The sequence below is a fragment of the Corvus moneduloides genome, chromosome 9, assembly GCF_009650955.1.
Source record: "Corvus moneduloides isolate bCorMon1 chromosome 9, bCorMon1.pri, whole genome shotgun sequence".
Taxonomy (NCBI): Eukaryota; Metazoa; Chordata; class Aves; order Passeriformes; family Corvidae; genus Corvus; species Corvus moneduloides.
Window position 1 is genome coordinate 17,714,663 of NC_045484.1, and position 25,927 is coordinate 17,740,589.

Below are 25,927 nucleotides of genomic sequence, written 5' to 3' on the forward strand. Positions count from 1 at the left end.
TAACTGACTTCAGATCCATGGGGACATTATTCAGTGCTAATAATCAAATTAATTGATTTATATTTAATCTCACTTAATCTAACGATTTACAGTTAATTCCCAGATTAAACTCTAAATGTATTACTGATAGCAGAACCAAAACAGTTTTAATGTTACCTTTTTCCCTGGGCCAGATTTAAAAGTGAAACTGTTTCTTCTACTGAGAACAATACAGCAAAATGCAATTACGAAAATGCATTCTGTGGCCAAACTTAGGGCTCAATTGTACAGCTACCTGCATGAAAAGAAAAAAAAATCAAGCTACGAGATGTAAATATTTAATCTAGATAACTCTTATCATTTACTCTGCCAATATGTTGTTCCAGAATACACGTATGCATTTTCATTGGTTACTTACTTTAAGCCCTATGCTAAGCATATACATAAACTGAAATTATGTGCAGTTTTGTCATGATATCTGTACGTTTCACATCTGGGCATTTCCCATTTTGCTTCTCTTCCCAAAACATCACAACCATCTTTTGGTAGCTTCTGCTGGGCATGGACTTGCTGGTCATTGACTAAGCAGCTTGTATGCAATTCTCTCAAGACCATTTTAGCAGAGCACCTACAATTATTAAACTTCATATTTTTCAATCTTCGTATTACTGCTTTAGTCTACTGCTACAGCATCTGCATTGTAACAAGAAAGACACTCTCAAAGTGTTCCTTGAAGAGATGGGATATCGTCACAACTAGAATAGATGGGCTTAACTCTATCCTTTCCTACAACTTCCATAATGTTTGATAAATTGATACCTGCACTGGTGACACTGTGGCAGCACAGTAATTCCTGCCCTGTGTATGAGATCAGGAGATGCCAGCTCCAATCCCAGCAGCAGCAGAACTGTACTAACATACTGCTGTTTGTGGGCTAATTATGCTTGCATTTCAGAAAACTAATTAGTTTGGGCAGAGCTCTATGCTAAGTTCAGTATCTTTACACAGTCATGCACTCCATGGGTATTTCTTTCCTTCCTCCACCTTCCCACACACATTTGTCTAAATTAAGGCAGTACATACTGATGGTTTACCTGTGGCCAAAATTTCCATATGGTACAAAATTTTGCTCCAAGATATACTACTTCTCTAGAAAGAAACAGAAGTAACAAAAATTATAAAAATCTCACGCTTTGCAAAAAGTCCAAATCAGGATTTCTGTTCAGAATCAGTAAGAGGTAATTTTCAAGCTTGGCCTGACTAACAAAGCATTAAAACCAGCAGTTATGGCAGAAACTATAAAAAACTAATATGTAGTTTTCTAAAAGTATTAATTTACTGGCACTAATGATGATGCATATTATCCCATCTGCCACAAAAGCTGAGAATCTGTGATGAAAACTCACTCAGGTTTGTTACAGAATATAAATGTGATGACTATTCTAGTTGAAATAGTTCAAAATCTTAGCATTAATTAGAAGGAAGTAAAATGCCAGTGAATACAGAAAAAAAAAAGTACATATCGAACAGCAATGGAAGTATTTATCCCCGCCATGCACATATCCTAAGGAACCAATTCTGAATGCACTTATCCTGCCAAATCAGTTATTAAATGTAAGGTAATGCATATTATATATATTTTTCTGAGTTTGAAATCTGATTTCATAAATGTCTACAACTTTCACATAGGATTTTTTTGGCCTGGCTTACCTTTTTTTCCTTTCTTTCAACTAATAAAGCTTGTTCTACGGAAACAGGGAATTTAACCAAAGAAATGGGAGACCCAAAGCCAAAATCAGTTACTTCCATATTTGTTGCAAAAATCATTGAGTCAGCAAACAAAACCAAAAACTCCCAGCCAATTTTTGCTTGAAAGTTGCCCACAAAGTGACATGCAAAGAGATTGAGTTTTGGGACTACCTGCAGGAAAGCTCTTTTCACTATAATACAAATGCAAATAAGCACTGTCCTACCAGCTCCCCTTCTCAAGGGCACAACAGGGAATCTCAAAATAGATGAGTTTAAGAAAACAGTAACAAATTTCTTTACATCAATTACTTTTGGGTTGAAGTTAAACAAAAACAGGGAGAACTGAGAGCACGGATTTTCAGCTCTTTTAGACTAAAGGTCAGTGTCAATTTCTCTCACACACAGCTTAAGCTGTTGACATACAACAAAAAGTAATTTTGACTGCTGCCAAATGTTGCCTTCACATAGTTGTACTACTTAGACTTCACTAAATCTCCATCATTGTTTTAAATGCTACTCTAACATTCTACTGCACTTAAATAGGAAGTAAATAGTCCATTATAGCAAAGAGTCATTTTTTAAAAATTATGTTGACTATTCTACAGATTAAATCAAAGGAACAATATTTATTTGAATTTAAACACTTTTGACTGCAGTTCACATTAGAGAGAACTGCAGAAGATCGTCACTGGTTAAATGGTTCAGTCTTTTTTGCTTCTAAACTGTAGGGTTTTATCTTCCTATTAATTTTATTTAATGCATCACAAATTACTCATGGTTATTTCTAATTCATCAGTAATTTTATTATTGTTCCCTCTAATATTTGCATTTATTAGACAGAATAAATTTAGTATTTTCTTGGTAGTTACCCCAAGAAGGCTGTAATTGATGAACCAATGTGATATATTTGTTTTAATGTAACCTCTGCACTCTAAAAATTAATTATTTTTGGAAGTGAAATTCAAAATAAAAATAATCACTTTTTAATTAAACAGCCATAACACCTAAATTAGTATCATTTTATCCATCCCACTGAAGTAATTTCTACTGCTGAAAGTTTCATCACTACATGCTTGCAATGATAATGTTAAAAATTTGTTAAAGAAATGTCATTGCAAACGAAGTTACTGATCAGAAGCAGTTAGCTAAGGATTGGTACCAGTGTTCCCTGAGAGCTAAAGCAGGCTTCTGTTAAAGTTGCATTATCTGCAAGGAGAAGAATTTCCTTTTCAATGGACAGAGTTTCCTTCTACAAGTCCAACCCAATTAATTAAATATCCCGAAATTAAAAGAAAGAAAGGAAAGTTCCCCTCACCTATACTTTTAAAATCTTTTTACAGCCTTAAAAATCTGCGACTTAGGAAATGCTAGTGGGTGCAGTGTTTAGGAATGTTATTTTATTTACAAATAATACTACCTTTGATAAAGCCATTTTTAGATCCAAAACATTCTTTCCTTCCTGCATTGAAAGGAGATTCTCTTGCAAAGCAAACTGTCTAACACTAATTGAATCCAATTAGAACATGACAATAAACTGTTGCATAAGAACTGGGAATGCAGAATTTCATTACAATCTATACTCTGAACAAATGCATGCTCATCTATAGAACTATTTAAATGAAGGGAGACAGTGCATATTTGGTTAGCAAAATGCAGTGCTTAATTTAACATAAAGGCTAATTTGCAGTTGAAAGGATTTTTTAATTACTGATTAAACTGAATTAGACTCTTTTCTGGAAAGCAATTAAAGAAAAAAAATACAAGGCAAGGATAAAAACAAGTCAGAATGCATGTCCCTAGTTTGTGCCAATCCACCTAGGTGCAGCTTAAAATCTCAGCATACTGGGAACTTGCCTTAAGTTTTCAGAGGTGACTTAATACACGAGACACTCAGCAGAAGCCATGTGTGCCTCAGCACATCCGAGCTCCACAAGTGTTGGGAACAGAATCACACGGTTTATGTTCCACGTCGGTTTTGGTTATTCAAATAACATGCACTACACCTGCATCGGTTCACAATAAGTTTATTTTATGTGAAGAAAAGCTTTGCCATTAATGAAAAATTTCAGTAGAAAACAGTACCTCCTGCTTTCAATCTAGATTACTCAAAAGTAGAAGCTTGTATTAGTGAAAACTTCAGTAGAAACAAATCTGTAGGAAACGTTCTTGGCACATGAAGTAAAAGCTTTAAACACATTAAGTTTGAATAGAGTATTGACCGTGCAACCATGCTGGCAGAAAAGCCAGTTTTTAATGGCTGGTATTTGTCCCTCAAGACAATAACATGGAAGACACATAAACCTGCTTACATAACGTTAATTGTATATAAATATGGAGTTGCCATAATTGACAGTCTCTATTCAGGCCGACCATTTAGTTTAGCAGTTCTAAATAAGTAATAGGCACTTTGCCTTTCTGATTTCCCCTTTCACCCATCAGCCAGTCTGAATCCATGCCAGGGATACTGTACACTGTTATCACCTGAAAAAAGAGAAACACATTATTATAAACTTTGTTTGCAGGGAAGAGAGTTACAGTATATCTTCATGTGATTTCCAATGTCTTAGAATTGAGACTAACCAGGTTAAACAGAGCATTTAAAATGAGCATCCATAGAACATAACCTAATGCTCATAAAAATTATTTCACTGGCCCATGGAAAAGAATAGACACAGTAGTGTATTTTGAAGTACCTTTATACTGTTGAAATTCTATTCATTACAGTTTCTTTTCTATTATGTTTTATCTTTAAATCTTGTGTATCCACCCTCAGCCTTAACAGGCAATCTAAAAGAAACTTCTTTGGAGTGCATGACAGAAAGACAGATGGTGTTGATGTGCTCTATCTTCACAGAAAATCTGAGCCCACAGCTTCTATCTAAGTCACTCTCTAAATAAGAAAAGAGTCAAATAGAAATACTGAAGTAATGCACATTTAAAACCCCAAAATCTGATTTTTTTTTTCAGAATTTCTTCTTCATCATTAAGCTACAGTCACATTACCAGGTGAAACTCTGTTCCAGCACTGTGCTTCATCATCTATCTCCATCTGCTTTGCATACTCTCTGACTTATGACTGCAACTGAACCAGAACAGGAATAAACACAACACAACCTTCACCATCAAAGCAAGTAGTAGTTGTATTTTCATATTCTTCCCAAATTGCAATATTCAACGTTTGAAAGACTAATCATACTGATCATAGTGCCAAAGGTGTGGTGAAAAGTAGACAGTAGGCCTGCATCTTGACTGTCTAGCAAATGTTCTTGCAAGCTAAGATGGTGTAACAAATGTTGACTCTCACTACAGAATATTAGGATATATAGGTACAGCACAATGCTTCAAGGGTATTATTGAAACTTAATTTTAAAAAATCAACTACAAAAACTTTTTGATGTAGCACATCTTAACTGGCTACTCACAAGCATTCCCATTTTTACTTTCAAATGATCAAGGTAGATAGAAAACTCTTACCTCATCTGCAAGTAGTGATAATTCACTGCTGTTTGCAGCATCATAATCATAGAGAACTCTGGCTTTCCTGCTGCCACTTGATGACTTCAGTTCACTTAGGCCTGAAGTAACGATTGAGTTGCTTACTGAAGGCAATGAAGCAGAGGCTGAGGCCAAGACTGAGGGAGTAGAAACACTCTGCACAGGAGTTGTGGAAGACTGATTGTTGTTAGAGAGGAAAGTAGATGGAAAGCTGTGAGAGAAAAAAACAAGTCTTCTGAGTGGATCTGTTTTACACAGGGCATTATACATGCTCCCATGCCTAAACTAGCATTCTTATTTTTATCAGCAATAAACACCAGCAGATAGCAGTAATAGAATAGCACTGAGAGTTGTATGACATAAAGATACTTGTTCCTGATAAGCAGCATAAATCAAATCAATATAATTAAAAAAAAAAAAAATACTGCCACCTTAAAAAAACCCTTTGAATTTGCCTCTTAAAGGCAAAACCAAAAAAGCACTGTTGGTCAAACTTAATTCAGACTGTATTTTGATAAACATTTCTTTTGACAGCTCTGCCAGGAAAAGTAGCCTCCACCTCCTCCTGCTCATTCCTCAGTTATGTGGTTACACAAAAGATTGTGCTGACGAACCAGATCAGGGAAATATAATACAACTTAGAAACACAGCCTCCTTCTGAAAGCAAGAAAAATCACACAACTATTTTTGTAATCTAAATCAGTTCACTGATTCAGCTAACTTAGCGCTGTAAAACAAAAGAATTTTTTACTCTAAAAATCAACTTTTATCAACTTAAGCTCCTCATTTCTAGGTCAGGCTGCTACTTGCTCAGTGCCAGCCATAGTGCTTGCCAGACCCTCCCATGAAGTCAATTAAACCCATTAACCTGGCTAGAAAAGAGGAGAAAAAAAGGGTATAATCTCCTACTTAGTTAATGAGCTCAGTCACAAAAAACTGTTACAAGTGAGCAAGCAGATACAAGGGAAAGCACAGAATAACATGACTGAAACACTGAAGGAGCAGAAAGGAGAGCAAAGCAGCAAGAGATTTTGGGGCAGTGGAGCAGGAAGAACAGAACAGCAATGATGAGCTCTGAGACTATCTCATGTCACTCTGCCCCATATCCTGGGAGGCAGTTCCATGGCAGGCTAAACTTATTTATTTAGCAGCTGATGTAGCAATTTCTTGTCCCTTTGCTACCTTACTTGGTTGTAAGGTAGAATCCAGATGAGTGTTAAAGAGTAGGTCAATGAAGGTTTTAAAAAAGGGCCAGCACCTAGGAGTTAGACTGAGTCATGATGACTGTAATTGCATTTCTTTCCATTCTTTTGACCAGTGAATTCCTACATGTAACTTTCCTCATCAGTCCTTCTCCATAGATGCTTTTTCATAAACATCTAGGATATGGACATATTACCTCCCCCCTCCTTTTGTTTGCCTACTCTTTTGACATAAGATCTAGCACATGAACCCACCAGAAAACAGTCTGATCTCATCCCTTCCCACCTCTGCTCCCCAGTAAGATTCTTTCTGAAGGTGCAGTTCAGTGGCAACTTTACCCGTGCAAATCCAGATCAGTATACTCCCATAATCACGCCTGCAACATTACTGGTGCTCGTATGACCATAAGGAGGAACTGATGCAGGTAAAAACTAAACCCATCAACACAGGAACTAATTTTTGGCTCATGTGACAATGATGACAGTGGAATTAATGTAGCTCAAATCTGCAACAGCTACAGCAGTCCTGCACACAAGGCTACAGGTTCACACTGTACTTAAACTGGTAAATGCACTGCGCCACGGAACAGGGCGGACCCACTCGAGTAACCCTTTTCCACATCAATGTTCATTCTTTATCATTTGAGTCGGATCTAGCAATCTGCTATCTGATCTATCTAGCAATCTAGATCTGCTGCTTTTAATTCAAGAATCTGAACTAACCAAGTATTAGGAAAATTGCTTACTTGCCATGAGAACAGCTTTTTAAACATGTTCACTTTGCAGTCACAAAATTGTATCTGACTGAAGGGAAAGAGCAGTAGTGTAATATGAAGGACAGCACTAGCCCCTTGACAGTCACTGAACTGCGTGTAAAAATTGGGAAGACTTTCAAGACCCTGTTCCGAATTTAGTTGGCAGCTTACTACTGTGCAAAGGAGGAGGTCTCACTTCCCCCTCTGGTTTACCTTGACCCCACTTGACCATAACGAGCTGGTTCAACTCACCAAGCAGAAACTCCAATGCCACCAATTTTTTTTTTCATTTGCTAGATTAGTTTTTCAAACTAGTTCACCATGTTCCCTGAACAAATCAAACAAGCAGAATAAAGGGAACTAAAACCAGATCCCACATTTCTGTAGGTATAACTCAGCTGTGCCTCATGATGTATTTATTACTTGATTAGTGGGCATTCAACCAGAGGGATTTAATTTTAAATGACAATCAGCTGTTTCTCAATATTGCTAAATGACTGTTTAATATACTGCTAAACCTGTTCTCAGTTAGCACAGTAATTACTTATAAGTCATTCTGCTCACTTCAAAGGGTCACTGGTTTGTACAGTCAGTGGAACAGAAAGCCAAAACTTTATAACCGCTCTGTCAATCAGTGGGGCATTAAGTGTCACTCTTTCTGCAAAGTCATATATAAAGCATTTTAGTGGAAGGCTTCAGCTATAAGGAGGTTGTCTGGTTTGGGTTGGTTTTGGTTTTTTGGTTTTTTTTTTTGAATACTTGAGTAACAGGAGGAATTTCCCAGCTTGTAGTGATGGATAATCTGAAAAAATAATTACGCAAAAGCTTATATTTGTCTGTCAGGGAAGCTGAGAAACTTCAGAGCAAAAGCAGTTATCTGAAGAAAAAAAGCAGCCAGGGTACCAGAATATTTGAAATAGATTTGTTTAGTTCATTCTGAGGAACTGAAAATAAAAAAGGGAGATTTGATTTAAAGAATCAATCCAGCCCCACAGCAGGGGAAGGCAGTACAGAGCTAAGCAGTTGGTGTTCCCTTGAAGCGAAACATCCATAAAAACATGTCTATTTATATAAAGAGAACTGAGTAAAACTCAGAACGGAGCTTCCCCCCACCTTTGGTACAGCTGCCTCTGGAGAGTACATCAGCTGACTGCTCAGCTTTGGAACTTGAATAGTCTCAATGTGAACTAGGAAGGGGTTTATGCCCCGGATTCTGATCCAGGTAAAACATAACATGCATCTCCTCTGAGAACCAGGTTTCTGTTTCAAGCAACAAACTAATCTCACTTAGAGGCTGAATGCCTTCGGTCCATCAACAACCTCAAAACGAAACTAAGTCCTTCACAGTTCTTGGCCTTCATGTGAGAATATTGCACAATACCATTCTTAGATATGTGAAAAGATGTGTAACTCAGCACTATCTGTTAACTAACACAGCACTGGCAGACACAAGCAAGATCTAGCTGAGCAGCCTAAGTTGTTTATTTGGTCTGTATCTGCCTGCATAACATAGGGAGCACAGAACAGAAACCCTACTCATCTGCTTATTTAATGCAAGTGCTACACACCACATCCCTATCAATAGAGACACTCTTCCAAAGCAAGGAGCATGACTTCAGACCCTGTCCCAGTGCTCTCTGTTATACTTCAGTGGGATTTCCTTGCACAAGGAAGGAAAGACACGCCCAAGATTTAATACCATAACTATTTTAATCCACACAGAAACTTCATTTCACTGTTAGAGGCATTTAGAATTCTGCAATGCTTCCATGCTTTTGGTCTTCAACCAGTCATAGTAATTTTATTAAAAATACTACTCAGATCACATAAAGATACATCCTTCTGTTTTCCTAAAGGCACTATTTTCTTCAAACGCACTTTTTTTATACCTGGTTTCAGTTTACACAAATTTTAAACAAAGACAAGCTATACATCCTAAAGCAGAACTTAAACAGGAACATGTTCTTCCTTAGATTAAGGGTATTATGCTTAAGGCTTTCTATTTGGTAAATGCACTAGGATAAGAGCACATGTATTAAAAATAATCCTCTCAAAATAGTTGTGTAAATATATTTCACTTAATTTCTAATTAAAGAGTTCCTTTTCCTTCATACTGCAAATGTTGGTTTTCAAGCTTACAATTCTACAACTTGTATTTATGTGCTACCACATTTTATAGTTGAATATTTGGAATGTATTAGATTGGGATGTAACTTTAAGGGTGTAGCTTTTTTTTAGATCAAAGTTTTAAATACTTTAAACTACAGTTTACTAGTTTAAGGTCTTTTTCAAGACTTAAGAAAGCCTTTAAACTACACATTTAAACAAACTGAGGAAATCAAATGCCACAGGAAGTTGCAAGTCAGGAAAAGGATAAGACTCAAGAACACTTTTGTTTTTACTTCCTTGTCAGGGAAAACATAAACAGAGATATCTCAGAGACAGTTACCTAGAACAGACACTACAGCAAACTTCTAAGTACAAACAATTCTTCAGTGCATACACTCATGTAAATAACAGGATCTGTATAACTCTGAAACAGGCTGATTTGTGAAGAATTAGAATAGGGAAACTTTATGAAGTGTAACTATGTAGATCTCGCTACATTCTCACCAATCACACAAAAAAGGATTAAGAGCACAAACTAACGTCAGTTTCTTCTCTTACTTTAAAAATGCTAAACCCATGAAACAGTAAAACAAGACAAACTTGTTCATTCCACTGTGTGTGCTCTGGATAATAGATAGTATGAAGTAGATTTCCCCCTATACAGTATCTATGCTGGCAACTCAGTTAAGAGTAGAGAACAGGGTTTCACTGAAAATCAGATAATGACCTATAGCGAATTCAGAGGCAACAGGAATTTATAGAAACTATAAAAACTTCTTCCACATTGCACAGCAGTCTAGTAGCATGAAGCTTAAGACAACTGAATGATTACAAATAAATCTCTAGAAATTCCTTTTTGTCACATTAAATGAGGTTACCAAGGGCTCACCTTCCTCTATTACATAATATATAAAAATCTCAGTAGATCAACCCTCAAAAGGCATTAGTGCTGTGTGTAGGCTTAGGGAACTAGTTGCACTGGGTAATTACATATTAATTACCTGAGAACAGATTTATTTCCTTTCAGTCCAGCATGCCCGTGTGTTCATCACTGTTATACCAGTTTAAGTTTTCCTACTATTCATAAGCACTTACTAAAAACTGAGCTTTTTCCTGAAGTTTATACAGTACTACTACCTTCCAAGTTGTTTCTGGAGATCCAACATATATTGGTAACATTGTGCATAATAGGTCATCTGAGCTTCGACAAAGTCATTCAGACAGCGGAGATGATGTGCCTGTAACACAGCAAAGAATTCAAGTGTTTAGCCTGTAAGGGCACCATGCTGCCTTAGAAGGACTACACACCTCGTCAGGTGCTAATGCCAATAGTGGCACTTAGGGATAAACACCAGATGGGCATAGTGCCTGGATTTACCAGGTAAACACAATGAAATGTCACAAATATGAGCATACTCAAGCAAACATTTTTTCCGTTTCAACACTCAATTGATCTGATGAATGGGAAGCTCGGTATAAAGAATGAAAATGAAAGGTCCTGCATTCTGAATGTTAACGGGAAAGTAAAGTTAAATTCAGTGGATACTAATTTAAAAAATTAAATTAAAAATTAAAAAAAAATAAAAATCCTTGTGGTTTGATGCTTTAATGCACTGAAGTGAAAACTCATACACCAGAGTTCCCAGGTAGTTTACTGCAGCTATTTTTAGAAGGTGCCCTGATATTGACCTTCCCCAACACCCTTTGGGTACTCACATGTGTGCTGCTGATTCCTTCCAGCAGCAGTCTGGTAATCTCTGCTTGACGGTCAAATTCACTCTGAGTAATTCGCACTTCCTGTTCAGACTAAAAGTAAGAATGCACATCAGGTACTGGTACAATGCTCTGTGCTACACCTGCCCACTGCAACAGTCCCGGCTGATGCAGAACTGCTCACACAAATGCATTCATCACAAGCTTAGGTGTTTGAAATATGCTTTTTCTTTGCAGATCTTTACTAGGCAAAAATAGTAATTGCATTCTGGGTTCAGAAATGTTGAGGCCCTGTGTACACAGCAAGCAGTTTTATTATCAGACACCTACTACATATGCAAAAGAAAGGCATTTCTTTGCCAGCAGTATTACCCCACCTCTCCCAATAACAAACCAAGTGTTCACTGGCATAACCATGTCTGCACCAGGAGTTTTGTCAACATACTAGTGGCAGCCAAGAATAATGTAATTTTTTCCTATACATCAACTTAACAGGTCTCTGATGAAATAATTCAGGGTAAATCTCACATTATTTTTGCCAGGTAACTGCACAGCAATCAGCTGTACATAAACCTTTGATGTTAAGTTTTATCACGATGTATCATAATTTAATGTCTTATACTGACCACCAAACTACTACAACTATTTCTGGAGCTTGTAATCAAGGAATCTTTGAAAATAAATAAATCTGAATTATACTAAATATTCTAATACTTGGTGTTACAATCAGAGTAAAATTTCTATTGAAATGATGTAATACAAGTTTCATATTTCAATAATTCAAATGTATTCCTTACATATAGGGAATATATATATATATAAAAAACTGTAACTATATATAGTTCTCAACAATTTTAAAGTAAGGTATCAGTGTTACACTGGTTTTAAATTACTTCAATATAGCACAGCCAAAATTACTTAAGAGTACTTTGGCGGGGGGGAGGGGGGGGGGAGGGGTGGGAATAGGGGTAAAGAAAAAGGGACACTAAACACACATACATAGAATTATGTGCTCTAATATCTAAGATTCATTGTTCCAAGACATAATGTCCTCAGCCTGAAATGTGGATTACCTTGCCTCAATGCTTATATTCATTTAGTGCCTTGTTTCTAAAAACAAACCCAAGGGCAAAAAATCTACATGAAGTCCAAGATGCAGCAGTTGCTATTCTCAACAAAGGAGGAAATATATTTTCAGGTTATACCAGTAAAACACTGGTTTCAAAGGCATTTTATGTGCTTGCAAACATTCTGTTCTTGCATTCAACTGATGTTAATCAGTATGAAAGTCACATGGACTCTCAGAAAAGAGCGCAGAAGAATGATACAGTTACCTAAGAAATGTATTTCTATCTGAAGTCACTGCAGCTGGAAGGGCTTACACAGTAACTAAACAGTGAGGAAGCAGCTAGAGAGAACTGTGTGCTTCTTACTTGAAACTGAAAACAGTGTTTATATCAAGTTCCAAACTAGTAAGTTTTCAAAGTTTTTTGAGGAAAGAATCTTTGCTTGGAATTTTCTGATTAAATCTGAATTAGTATCAGTGAAATCCATCTGCCAGTCTTTGAGAGAAATACAAGAACAAAGAGATGAAAAAAGCTAATCTGATAGCCGAGAGGGGAAGAAAAGCAGCATCTTAATTTTCTTTTAAAAAACCATCAAAACAATAAGTAAATCTTTTATCTGGAGAGAAATAGTTTTCTCTCGTGTTTCCCTGAACTCAGCAGTTGCTAATGTGTTTCTGTCTCCCTGTCAGGTAAGTAAATACATGAGAATAGGAACTTACAAGATGGGGACATATCCATCAGAATAATTATATTTGCTTCAACAACATTCTAGCAAATCAACTACTTTCTGTAAGCAAAGGAAAAGCAAGTAATGTGGTAACACATACTAACATAGCCAGTACAGAGTGATTTAAAATGCATTTACAAAAGCCCAATGTACTGGTTTTATAGATTTACATGAACTAAATTATGTGACAATGTGTTTAATCAGTTTTGCCCACCCCTATTTTCAGTACAGCTAGGTGAACAGTAGCAGGACATCATATCTATTCTACACCTTAGGATAAAGGTGAAAACCAGCTGACTTTTAACCTGAGAAGTTTATGGCCTCATCATCTTTGTTTCTGAATAGAGATAAGAGGTCAAAAACACAAAATGAGACTTTCCAGCTGCAGTTGTACTGTGTTTTTAAGACCATTAAAAGGCCTCACTAGGTATGTCTCATGAAGATCCCTCAAAATGGTACTTGCTCTGCAAAGTCAGAATATGAGACCAGGTTTTGAATCTGAGTATTCATACATAAATAATCTCCCCAGATTTCACATAGGAATACAAGAAATACTCTCAGAAATACTGTGCAATCCTGCAGCGAAGAGACAACACACATAAAAGCATATGAAATAAAATCACCCTCCTGATGTTGTTTTACTACACATGCTTTTAGTAAACACTGGTAGTGGATATATAGCTGTGCCTAGTATTTAATATTCCTTCTGAAATGCAGAGTTAGAGGAAGCTAAACTAAAGAAGGTTTGTCATTGCCACCATGCACATGTTTAATACTCTAACTGAAAAAAACCCAGCCTGTAATTGATCCAAAGATGACTGACAGTCTGAAATCTTTGACGGGAAGCCTCTTGTATTTAAACTGAAAATTTTTATGAATCTCCTCCTCCAACTCTCAAACACAGAAGACCAGACTGCCTTTAGAAATGTGGATGGATTACTGCTCCATTGGCAGTACATAATGTTGTAGTTTCTTCTCAATAGTCTCTGCTATTTATATACTAAATAAAAAAGGGAACCTCGAATTACATAATTTATTACAAGAGCTAGAGTTTTTAGTCTACTTTATGCTGTAGTTAAGCACTTTGTAGTATTTCTTCTTTCCAAGACACAATCTGTTAAATTTCACTATCCTAAAATTGCTTGTCCTTGTCTCTGAAAAGCAAATAGCTTCAAGATGAGTTTTCATTACAACAGTATTCCTTTCCTGCCATTTTTTCCCCAAAATAGGACCAAGTATGCAGACAGATTTGCTGCTTCCAAACGTTACTTTACTTAATTAATAAAACAATTCTCAAACTTCAGGATACAAGTTGACCTAAGGCTCCTTTCACAGTTAACCCCTCCTTTTACTTTAAATGCCTCCTTCCCTCCGAACTCACACTCATCCTCACTTGTTTGCACTATAACTCACAGAAAGTTGGAAGAGCAACTCCCACAACTCCCAAGATTTCACTTGAAGCTGCATATCCCAGCTTCTCCCTACAACTCCCACAGCTGCCTAACTAGTTCCCCTTTAAAAACCACACTCCAAAGCCCCTGCTCTCCTTCTATTGACAAAATTTTAATTACCCCTCCTCTACAGAAATCCACTAAGAAATCCTTTCTTCACTGTTAGTGCACCCCCTTACAGCCTGTTGCCAATCCTGGTTTGGCAGAGCCAGTGAACCTAAGAACAGCCCTTCTCATGGCACTGGAGCAGCTATTCCATTAGCTCCTCTGAATTTGTCCCTGTGCAAGGGATGGTATGGCAGAGAAGGCTGCAACCCCCATCCCAAGGCTAATGCTAAGTTTATAAACTAGCTTGCAGGCCAGGCGGAATTTTCAGATGTGCCTACCCCCTAACTTCAGCTGCTGAAGATGTAGTGACACTGAGAGGAAGGGTGGGGTGTTCCACGTCCTGGGTAAAACTTGAAGATCACTGTTTTCAGGAGAGTTTGGATTACTAGACCCAAGTATTTCTGAAAATTCTCAAATAAGCTTGTTCTTAACAGGATACCATACCAGTAAATTTTGAGAGAAGTCCTGTAGTTATCTTTCTATTGTATCTTGTCACATGAGAATCATATGGTACTGATACTAAATGACAGCCAGAAACAGCTTACTATAAAACAAACCCCAGGCATTGTTTTGCCCCTGCAGCCTAAAAGGCCCTGGAGAGGCCCAGTGTATTCTGATATAATGCATCAGGCTGCTAGCATCAGACTGAAATCAACAACATGTAATATTCTTTATTACAGCAGACCAGCACAAATTATGATTTCAGAAATCTGCAATTTTTTAAATTGTTTACTTACTTTCGTCACTTCCTCAGCCCATATCTAGTCAGCATTAAGAGTGGGGGAGGAAAAAATAAAAACATACAAACTTAGACATTGGTGGTACTCCATTACAGTATGTAATCACACTTTGGCTTTTAACTACTTTTCTGTCCTGAGAACTTCACAGGGATTTGAGGAGTGCTACAAGTCAGTTGCCCAAAGCCCTTCATATACAATGAACCTATAATGAATATGGATAGCACTACATCTGTGAAACAAGTTAGATACTGAAGAGAGAGTGACTTGTAGAACTCGTATATATTACAAGAATCTGCTTAAAACAAGCTACTACAATGCAAGACATAACTACTAAAAAAAATGACATGAATCAGACAAACTAAATTACCTTAGGAGGAACTTAAGTTACCTTAACGCGTTATAATAATGGAAAACTATGGAAAACTATTATCATTTTTACACTGAAACAGATGAATGCTTTCTCTTGCTAATTTCATTACCAGTTTTCTATTTCACAAGCACTTTTACTGAAACCTAAATTTAATTAAAAATGCTACAGAGGTATCTCAAATTGAGTATTAGAGTAGTAGCAAGCAGCATAGCAAAATCATAGAACTGCAAGGGATTTAGTCTAAAAGTTAATTACTTCAGCTTGCTCTTCCAATTCCCTCTTGCAATGTTGTTCTTCTTTAATCTTCACCTTCTGCCATTGTAAGATGATGACACAATCAGGAGTAGGAAGAAATGCGTATAAAGGTTGCAGGAGCAAACTGTAACAAACAAGTTTATCCTGATAACCATTTTTCATCTGATCACAGATGAGAAATCTGGAATACTGAATTGAGATGAGACCCAATATGCTGTGCAGATCCAAAGCCCAACCAGAACAGGCTGGACAGCACAGTCTATGCTGTACATAGCCAATTGATCCCTTTCTCTTCCACTTTCACAACTATGGTGCTAAAACCAGCTGCACTAAGGAGTCCTTGCAACAAGTTTAGGATATATTGTACTCTAAGTTAAGCCATTAGCTTCTGTGACATTACTCAGTTGCAGTTCTTTGTAACACATTGCTTGAAGGGAATAATTTCTATATATTCCTGGCTGTTCTACATAATTCACTTGTACTCATATTAAAAAGATAGGAAAACTAAATAATTCCTTTCCTCCAATAGCTGAAAACAATTTCAGAATTGCAAAATCAACTCCTCTGTATCCTAAGTTTACATTCATAGAATCACAGAAATTAGAATATAATACTGTGTATTTCAAATTATCAGAAATAATCTGATAAAAACAACATCCAGTGCTGTACTGACATAAGCATATTTAGTGCATTATACCAATTCATTTTAGAATGGAAAACATCTGAAACAAGACCAAAATGAGCTGGATAGCAAGAGGAAACATTTGACAGGAAAATGAATGAACACAGGAGGCCAACAAACCTTTAGCCATTTTACATGCAGCAAGTTGAGCATGTAAGAGACATTTACCATAATGTTATTCTCTTCAGGCTGAGAGGTGTTTAGTTGCTTAAATGTATAGATAAAAAACAAAAGCAAGTTACAACACTGTGAATATAGCAGGTAAATAGGTTAATGTCACAAAGCACTGCAAGTTTAACCGAGACTGTGAAGTGAATATAGGTAAACAAAACAGCTTAAATTTTGATTTTAAACACTGATCTAAGCTGTTGCAGTTGTACAGTAAGCATGGGACAAGTAATTTTCAAATATTATTTTTCCCAGTTATAAAAGTATGTAATATGTAGATAAAATGTATCACTTTAGCCTGTCAAAGAAAATAGTAAAACATAAAACTTTGCATCATAACTCAACACACTTCACTAACCTATCAGTCCAGCCCTGTTTGTTAGGTTTCTTCCTTTATAAATCAGGGAGCCAGCAGAATATGACCCATTTGCATCACACCTACATGCAGGTTAGTTCTCACTTCTATATTGCAGAGGATAAAATAGAGGAGCAATTTTTTTATTTCTGCTGGAATTCTACATTCTGGTACTTCTTTAACATGCACACTACTGTCAAAATGTAATTAAAATTAAAGTGTAGGCAAAATAGTGAAGAGGTTTAGAGTGTCATGCTCTTCCAGCACTAATAAATACTTGTGCATAAAACCGCACACCTGCTGTATGAATACTTAGGATCAAGTAGCAGCAGCAGCAATTGGCACCAACCTCTGCATGACTGCACTGCTGATGGAACTAAAACTGAAGTAAAATATATACATTATTTTAATACTAGGCTCAAGGGGAACAATTCCTTATGGTCTTTTCATTGCTTTAGAACGTAAGGTACATACCTGCTACCACACTACAAAGGAAGCTAATAATAAAAACACTCTTTTTTCTAACTTAACTGTGAACAAAGTCAAGCAAAGGAATAGTTTACTCTCCAATGCTCTATCTTTTGCTTCTAAATTGCACTACTTGCTGATCAAAACCCTTCTCTGTTCTCCATTGTTCATCTTACAAATTAAGAAAGCTTGACAAACAGAGAAGTAACTCTTTTTGCATAGAATTTACGTAAGGGAAAAAATGCATGCATAGACTTAAAAATACAAATGGTTTAAATACACAGGGACAGTGTGCATGACATGGACTGAGACAAAAGAGCAGATCTGTCAGGTAGATTATGCTGGTTTTTAGATGGCTCGCGATCCCGAAGATGCGACACACTTTATTACCAAAGTTCAAGATGATGCCTCTGAGATCTTTCAGGACAAATGTCCATTTGGAAAAGCCAGCAAAATCTGACAGTCCTTCTTCTGCCTCTCCATCATGTACACTGTCCCTGTGTATTTAAATTGTCTGGATTTCTTTATTTGCATGACCCCTACTGTATTAACCCTTATCGGAAAAATCACTCCACTGTCCATCATTAACTGCTGCACTTTTAGGAATGCAGTCAAAAAGACAGCTATGAAAGTACTGTAAATATATCCTGATGAAACTACATACAGTCAACAGTCTATTCCTTCATTTAGAGCATATTAAGAGTTTAAAAAGCAGTAACTTTTTTGTTCCAATTTAATCTCCTTGAACAAGCATTTTTTGAGGGACTCAGAAGTGATATGAATTAAAGAGTCTCACCTCTGTTTGGTGGTGTGAAATAGTAAGCAATAGATAAACCACAAATATTTTTGACATTGAGAAGTTAAATATAGATAGGTTTATCAGTTGAAAGCAATTATATATATGCTTCAACATTTGCAGAGATTCAAGTATTTGTATTTAAACCCATATTGGCAGGTTGTAGCAAGTAATTTTTAGCAGTATAGGCTCATCTAGTATAGAGCAAGAAGAGATAAGCAAGTTCAACTTGATGGAATATTTAAAAGTAGAAGACTAACACCTTAATCAGCAACTCACTTCCATTTCCTTGTGTTCCACTAAGGCATTTCTTACAAAAGTATCTAGAAAAACAACCAGGGTAAGAAGCTAGGACTGGAAACATAACCAAGCAGTCAAGCTGATATCAGTAAGTCTGAAAGTTATGGACAAACTTAGAAAAAACCCTCTACTTACTGCAGCTCGAGCTTCTGCAACTTTTGCCTTCTTCAGTCTGGTTTTTGCAGCATCCAAATCCAGTCTTTTATTTTGTAACAGTTTACGTTCTTTCTGAAAGCGAGTTAGGTTAGTTTGTGAGAATGGGTACACATACTCACAAGCAAAAGACCATCTACTTGGAAATGCTTTTAACAAAGTAGCATATAAAAAAAAGTTCTTCAGTTGAAGAGAGAGAGAGAATTAGATCCTAATTATTCTCACACAGTTTATACTCAATATGCATACTTCTAATAGAACAATACCTACCAAACAAATGTTTTAATCATTAGTTTGTTTTTACCTTGGCAAAAGAACAGAAAATACACCAAAGGCACAAATTTCACTTGAATTTTTCTATATTACCCCAAGGAAAGTAATAATGTACCATTATCTACTACTATCTTTTGAAGACTGACAGTTACAATTGGTGTAAAATACTGAAGAATATGCAATTCAACTTACAGTAATAGTCTTGTAGTCTCCTTCAATAAAGTTTCTTAGGGGAGTGAGAAAGTTTATAGCAGAAGTTTGAATTAGTTCTCTGTCTGCTGTCCCAATTCGCTTCTGTGTTTCTCCACATTTAATGAGTGCATTTCCTGTAAAGGAAAAAATGTTAATCATATGGTTCAGGCAGGAGGTTAACAAAACAGGTTGCTACAGTCAGGAAAGTTTAGGCCAGCAGTTTGAAATATAATCCAATGCCATGACCAGGGCCTTCAAAAGAAAAAAAAAAAAAAACATACCAAAAAAACCTCCAAAACAAACCAAACACCAAAAAAACCCAATATAAAAACAAGCAAAAACCTCACACCAAAAAAAAAAACCACACAAACACCAAGCCAAACCATTTTTATTATGAACAATCACAGGTCAAGGCAAGATTTCAATGAGAACACATTGTAGAAGTATCAAATAGAGTTGTACTTACAGGCATACTGTAAAAATATTAGAGATAATACCCCCAACCATCCTGTCATAGGTATATAAATTTACTAGAGAAGGAATAAAATTTAGACTATGTTCCACACTATTATCCTTATCAAAATATTATATATTAAGGAAAGCAAGAATACTGTACAGTTAGAGAGGTTTCTTACCACAGAAGTCAATTTCAGGTAACATTTTCACCCCAAACAACAAATAAAATCAATAAATACTGTCAGATGTGTTCCTTTAACAAGGAAACTAAACTCCAAAATTAGTTGTTCTGGTAAGATAATTATCCATCCATGAAGATGGATACCATTCCAACCACAAGTTCTGTTTCTAGATTTGAATAGAAACTGCATCATTGATCTCCTAAAGGTCAGTTATACAGCAAGTCAACTCAAACTGATACAAATGTCATTAAACTGTTTTATCTAGAGGAAGAGAAGAAATGTAATTTTATATTGTTAAAAAAGCCTGTATCTGTATTTTACTTCTTACCATAGGCTGTTCCTGGGCCAAATTCATTCCCAGCATCAATCATATACTGGCCTAGTAACTCTGGATTATTCATCCGACTTGGTGCTTTGCGGTCCAGCTTCTCATAGACAAATTCTTCTATTCTGGCATCTAAAAAATGTTTATTTGAAATAATTACTGTCATTCAAAGCACAAGTCAGAAAGGGAAACAAACAAACAAAAAAAGAATTTCAAAATCCAGCTATTAAACTCAACGTTAAGTGAACAATGTTAAACTGAAGATCCTGTTCTTGGAAACAGACTGTATTCCATGTTTGCCATGCCATGTTCAAATATTTGAGCCATATGGGAAAGTGAAAAATTATACTTTTCTTCTCCTTTAGCATAGTTATACAACTTTTCAGAATTTCATCAGAAGTCTTCACAGTAAGAGCAATAACAGAACACCTCTCCTTAAAAAAACCAAAGTCTTTTGTTCCCCCTCCAGAAAAAAATCATCAAAATTGCTCACTAGAATTAGCAGTGCAGGAATTAAGTTCAACAGCTACTGTAAGTTCCCTATTAAGATATTCTGAAAGTTTGATAGCCCCAGAAATTATATCCTCTTTCCTACACCCCATGCTCCCTTGAAACACTCTGAAAGAAACCATTAAAAGATATTAGAAAACGTTTCATTTCGTATTCCCATATTTTTTTAGTCTGGGCAACAAAACTATCAGAAAAACTTGTTGAGACTATGTGAGCATTACTACCCATCAATCATAATACTAAGCCACAGTGAGCTTCTTAGGTGGAAAGGCCTCACGCACCTAAACAGGGACTCTGTAACTGAAAAAGCAAATTCCTCAGACACAATACCAAATTTCTCTGACCAACTGCTTTTGTTTCCCATCTAGCTGGCTTTGTACAGTTGGTATGAACTAGTTTCAGCCTGCAATAGTACAGTCAACCACAAAGAAGCTTTCCAGTGAACAAACCTGCCACTTTAATACTACTTGTTAATTAGACAACTTTCAACAGCAGTGGAATAACTAACTAGTTTCTTGTGAAGGTCACAAAAATTAATCTAAGACAGACAATTATGGGTATCATTCCCTGGCCACAAGGGTGAATCAAAAAGAATCAAAAGTTATTTGTTTTCGTTACTCAAGTCATAATATTTATGTTTTACTAAATCATAAAAGAACAGAAAAGTAATCTAAAATTACTGGACTATTACATGGGTCTGATCTATAGGTACAATTATAAATGGGATTGAAACTCATTTTTCCTCCCCCAGACAGGCTCACTCCATTAACAACCACCAAAAGCAGCTCTCCAAACAGCTGAAGTTACATTCATAAAGACCACTGCTCAACGCTGAGTATTTTTAGCCATCAGAAAATGGACTGGTGAGCAGAACTGAGATACTACCATATATTACCCTTGCAATGAAACTTCTTTATACACTTCCACTAGCCTCCAGTTAGTGCTTCAATATTCTAAGCTTACAAGTTTCTGAAAAAGTCTAATGCATATTACAAATACTGAATTGAATGAAAAAGACAACTATTCCCTCTGGCCTAGACAGAAGTAGAAATTTGAGCTAGAATATTCTGCAAGTTCTACTACATCCTTCCCACAGGATTAGTTGGTTTATTTTTGAAATACTGTTTTCATGGAACTGAAAGATGCAACACACTTCATAAGTAATACTTTAAACATCTCTGTAATAAAGAATTTATCTACTTGGCATTAGAAAAGTGTTAGCACTATCTATGATTTACCTTTACTAATAAACCCTAGCTCAGTATGTCACTACAAGGAGAATATTTATGCTTTCAGTGCAGAGGTAGTAGCAGTATTATAATTTTATCATTTAAGCAAACCTAAAGGAGGTTTAGATTTTTTCAGTAAAGTAATTCACCCACTGACTAGATACCAGGTCTTGACTTAAAATCTAGATCTATGCACTAAGCAAATTCCTACAGCTCCAAACCCTAGAGCAACTGGAGGATGACTCTGAAGCTGATCTCCTCAACATTACTACTCATAGCAGCAATTTCAGAAAGAAATAAAATTAACACACCATAAAACTTCATTTCTTCTGCCCACATTTTTTTCTGTTACTGTTACAGTAAGAGACTCAACAGTGATGAAATTGTATTTGACACTTTTTTGTATTGTACAAGTAGGGTGCTAATTCTTAGTAATGGAATTGTTAAAGACAGGTATTTTAGTTCATCTTGCCTGCTTCGAGCTGATTTGTATTGTGCTGAGAGTTTAAGTAAGGAAATAGTAATTAAGTTTCTTGAACCATTGTATCTACCTCATGAAGAACTTCAGAGTACTTACAGCTACCCAAGATATCTGGAGAGTGGGAAATTCAATTAAACAGTAAACAATTCAAAATATCCACCAACCTGAGACTGAGCAGAGTATGGAACCAATACAACAGTTTAAAAAGCTCTGTATAAAGTTTTCCCCATTTGAAAGGTTAAGGAAGTACCAGCAATTGGTAGTGTCTCCAGTTCTTACCAGCTCTTCAAAAAGTGCTTTCCATTACTGCAGCCTTCAGATTTTAAAACTGCTATATTTTGTCCTAACTTACGCAATAGTTATTGCAGTAAATATTTACACTGGCATATCAATTAATTCAAAAGTTGAAAACAAAAACCTGAAGGGCTCCTTACTTGGATTTGGCTGCAATAATACTTCTGTTTGCTTCATTATTTTTTCTGTCCACAATTTAGTGCATTCTGCTTTGCTGAGAAGGTTCTCCAGATGAGCATCCAGTTCTGTCTTCTCTGCTTGACCAAGCTTTTCTTCTGTGAACTGCAAGTTAGGTTAAAAATACTCAAGTTCATAGAAATAATTTTCCAGGAGAAATTTAAAACAGTCACTTATATTAGCTTGAAGATGACATCTTAAAAGATATAACCATTACCCAGTCATCAATAAAAATCTAAGGACAAATTTGAAATGTATTAAGTTCACCAACACATCTATACTATCAGGTAAAAAAAGGGGCAGGAGGATGTTAATTAGACCAAGATGAAAAAGGTAATTTATAATATTATGAAGAAATCCTGTGCTCAACTTGATACTGAGAATTCTCACATGAAGCATTTTGTCCAATTTTGCAGTGTGTTTTAAAACATAAACCAAAATGAAAGAAAGTCTAGAGGTAATAAAGAAAATTAAAAGATTACTTCAATCTTGTATATTTAGTAATTGTTTGTAAATTCTCCCAGTGTAAAACCTGAAGACAAAACAGATTCCCACTGCAGCTACCTTGAATATATAGAAAAAAATGTCCTGTCCGGAGGAAACAAAAACAGGGAGTTTAATCTTCAGTAAGAAGATTTAAAATATAATTAGACATTAAAGAAAGCTTCTAAAGACAAAGATTAAAAGCTAAAACAAACTTTCTTGGGAAGTTGTGAAATACATATCTTTGGGGGTGGGGAGTCTTTCACTTTTTAGAATAAGACAAATCAGTGTTTGATAAACTGTTTACATATAACTGATCCTGTTATTCCTTACAGAAACAGTAAGATGACCTCTGCTGCTCTCGTCCAAGCTGTGACTTCAGTGAAGTACAGTATAACTTCATTTAGCCAGATAAATCCATCAGACAATTCATTTCACTTGATACAAAATTCATGCCAAGTCTTACTAATCCACAAGCAGTTTGTTCTTCAATCCCAGACAGGGAGAAGCTACACGTTTCACATCAGGGAACCAAGCTAAGCCGGAAGTGAGGGCTTTGCCCGCCTCTCTTCAGAGCAGTAGTTCCTCACAATGATCTCATCCCTTGACAGCCCGTAGTTCAAAGTCAGGCATTTTCAGGAAAATCTCTCTTATGATTAAGTCTCTAACAAATTTACCAATTAGAAACTTAAGACTGGAAACATCCTGACTGTCCAACTTCATTCTTAACAAGTTCTTTGGTGGCCAGTAAGAAACAGAATACAATAGAGGTAAATTCCATTGTCCAAGTTTGTTTTCATTTCCACATGAAGATTAACCAACTTTGATAGCATACACATCTTGATAAATGCTTCTGGCATTTGCAGTTCTACATAAAAGCAAACTGCATTCATGAGAAAATTAAGCTGCCATATAGGGAAGAAGGGAATTTATTCATGGATGTACTACTACTACTGTTCAAAATGCTTTTAAAACTATGCCAGGTGTTCTCAAAAACTTTGTACTGATTCATTACAATACAGTAAAAATAGTTCTGGAATTATTTTTTACTATTACAGACAAAAGTATTTGTATACAAAGTTATTAATATTTCCTATTAATATTTCCATAGATCTTCTCAGCAGTGTGAAGACTGCTTAGTGAAGACCATAATTTCACATATAGACTTAAATTAAATCACAAAGTCCCATCAAAAGATCTTATAATGAAGGGGTGAAACTGCATCTCCTTTTTTTTCCCGTGTCCAACAAGAAAAAAGAACGTGAAGGCTGGAAAGGAAGAGTCGGTCTGGGAAGCAGGTAGACCTGGAAGAAGCCAGGAGTAGTGGGGGAAGCATGGAAATACCTCCACCACAAAGAGAGGCCACAATGACTGCTCTAAGTTCATTTAAATTTGAACAACAATGTTTTTTGACGCGTTTGCATTTTCAGAGCTCTGCTGTGCTGCTGATCACTGGTTCTGCTTGAATATTGAGATTTAGGGCAATACATCAGACCAGATAACAATGCTAATCACGTTCCAAACCTGACTGTGACCCAGCGAGAACTCGCAAGAAACCAAAGTGGATTACTATACACTGCTTGGATGTCCATCTCCATAGAGGAGATCTGTTCAAGTTTGATTATATAAACAAAGGTGATTACGGCTCAAGACAAGCGCTAAGGAACAAAAGACAGTTATAGTGCCCTTACTGCGAAGAAAGGGGAAGACCGAATCGCAAACAATGGGCTATCAAACAAGCTTAAAAACGACACGAAAGGTGAAACAAAACAAAAAGCCTAAGCAGACACATACCGGACTTTCATGTGTCACATCAGACCTCGACTTTTACCGATCAGGCAGCGATAAGGACACATTTCTAGCAGCCAGTAAAACCCAGCTGCTTATTTCAGGCAAGACACACCTTTGTCCTTTACATGCACAAAGTCCGGCAGTATCTCCCGGCAGCCGATGCCTGCGCACCTCGTCCCCCCCCAGTGCTGGCGCCTTCTCCCCTCTTTGCCCGTCTGACCTTGGGCTGTCTCGCCCCCGCCAGCCCCCCGAGGCTGCTGTTGTACAGCCAGCCTGGCGAACCGCCGGGCCTGCCCAGCCGCGGCCGAAGGGGCCGGCTGGAGGAAGCAGCTCGCAGCAGCCCATCGCCGCCCAGCCCGGACACTGCTCCGGCCTCGCCCCCGCCGGCGTACCCGGTCCTGGCGCTCCCTCCGAGCTGGGAGCCCACGGCGGGCCCGGCCCCTCCCGGCCCCCGGGGCGGAGCCGAGCGCCCCAGCCAGCGCCCCGCGCCGGGCCCAGCGGCGGCGGCCCAGCGGAGCCACCCGCGGCCTCGGCTCCAGCTGGGGCGTCCCCGGCTGGGGCCGCCCCGGCAAAACCTCGTCCCGGCGAGGCCCCAGCAGAGGTGGACGGTCCATACCTGCACGGCACGGCTCAGGAAGGTGCCCGCGTCAGCCGCCAGCTTCTTCACATTGAAATCCATGATGTTCATCTTGGGCGGGGGCGCTGACTCAGCCCCGGCACCCGCAGCGGCGACGGCCGCTCCGGCCCGTCCCTGTGGGAGCCGCCGGGGGCGGTGCCGGGCCCGGCCCGGCCGCAGCGGATTGGCGGGGCCGCGGCGTCAGCCCAGGGCCCGGATCGGCCGGGTGAGCGGCGCCGGCGGCCGCCCCGCCCCGCCCCGGCCCGCTCCGCCCCG

At 37.5% G+C, this 25,927-nt stretch overlaps 1 protein-coding gene across 4 annotated transcripts; it reads right to left on the minus strand.

The window, feature by feature from the left end:
* Window positions 1–3,736: 3,736 nt before the first annotated feature.
* On the minus strand, window positions 3,737–25,909 carry SH3GLB1 (SH3 domain containing GRB2 like, endophilin B1). Of its 4 annotated transcripts, none has more exons than XM_032117298.1 (11): window positions 25,652–25,909; window positions 22,725–22,866; window positions 20,074–20,202; window positions 19,108–19,241; window positions 18,625–18,717; window positions 16,571–16,609; window positions 15,093–15,116; window positions 11,006–11,095; window positions 10,427–10,527; window positions 5,203–5,434; window positions 3,737–4,209 (listed from the first exon to the last, which is right to left on the minus strand). In XM_032117298.1, the coding sequence occupies exons 1-11, from the start codon at window positions 25,721–25,723 to the stop codon at window positions 4,102–4,104; spliced, it is 1,164 nt and encodes a 387-aa protein (XP_031973189.1). In that variant the 5' UTR covers window positions 25,724–25,909; the 3' UTR covers window positions 3,737–4,101. The 4 variants fall into 4 exon arrangements, with proteins under 4 accessions (XP_031973189.1, XP_031973188.1, XP_031973190.1 ...); XM_032117297.1 differs by having other exon boundaries at window positions 16,523–16,609; XM_032117299.1 differs by lacking the exon at window positions 16,571–16,609.
* Window positions 25,910–25,927: the final 18 nt, after the last annotated feature.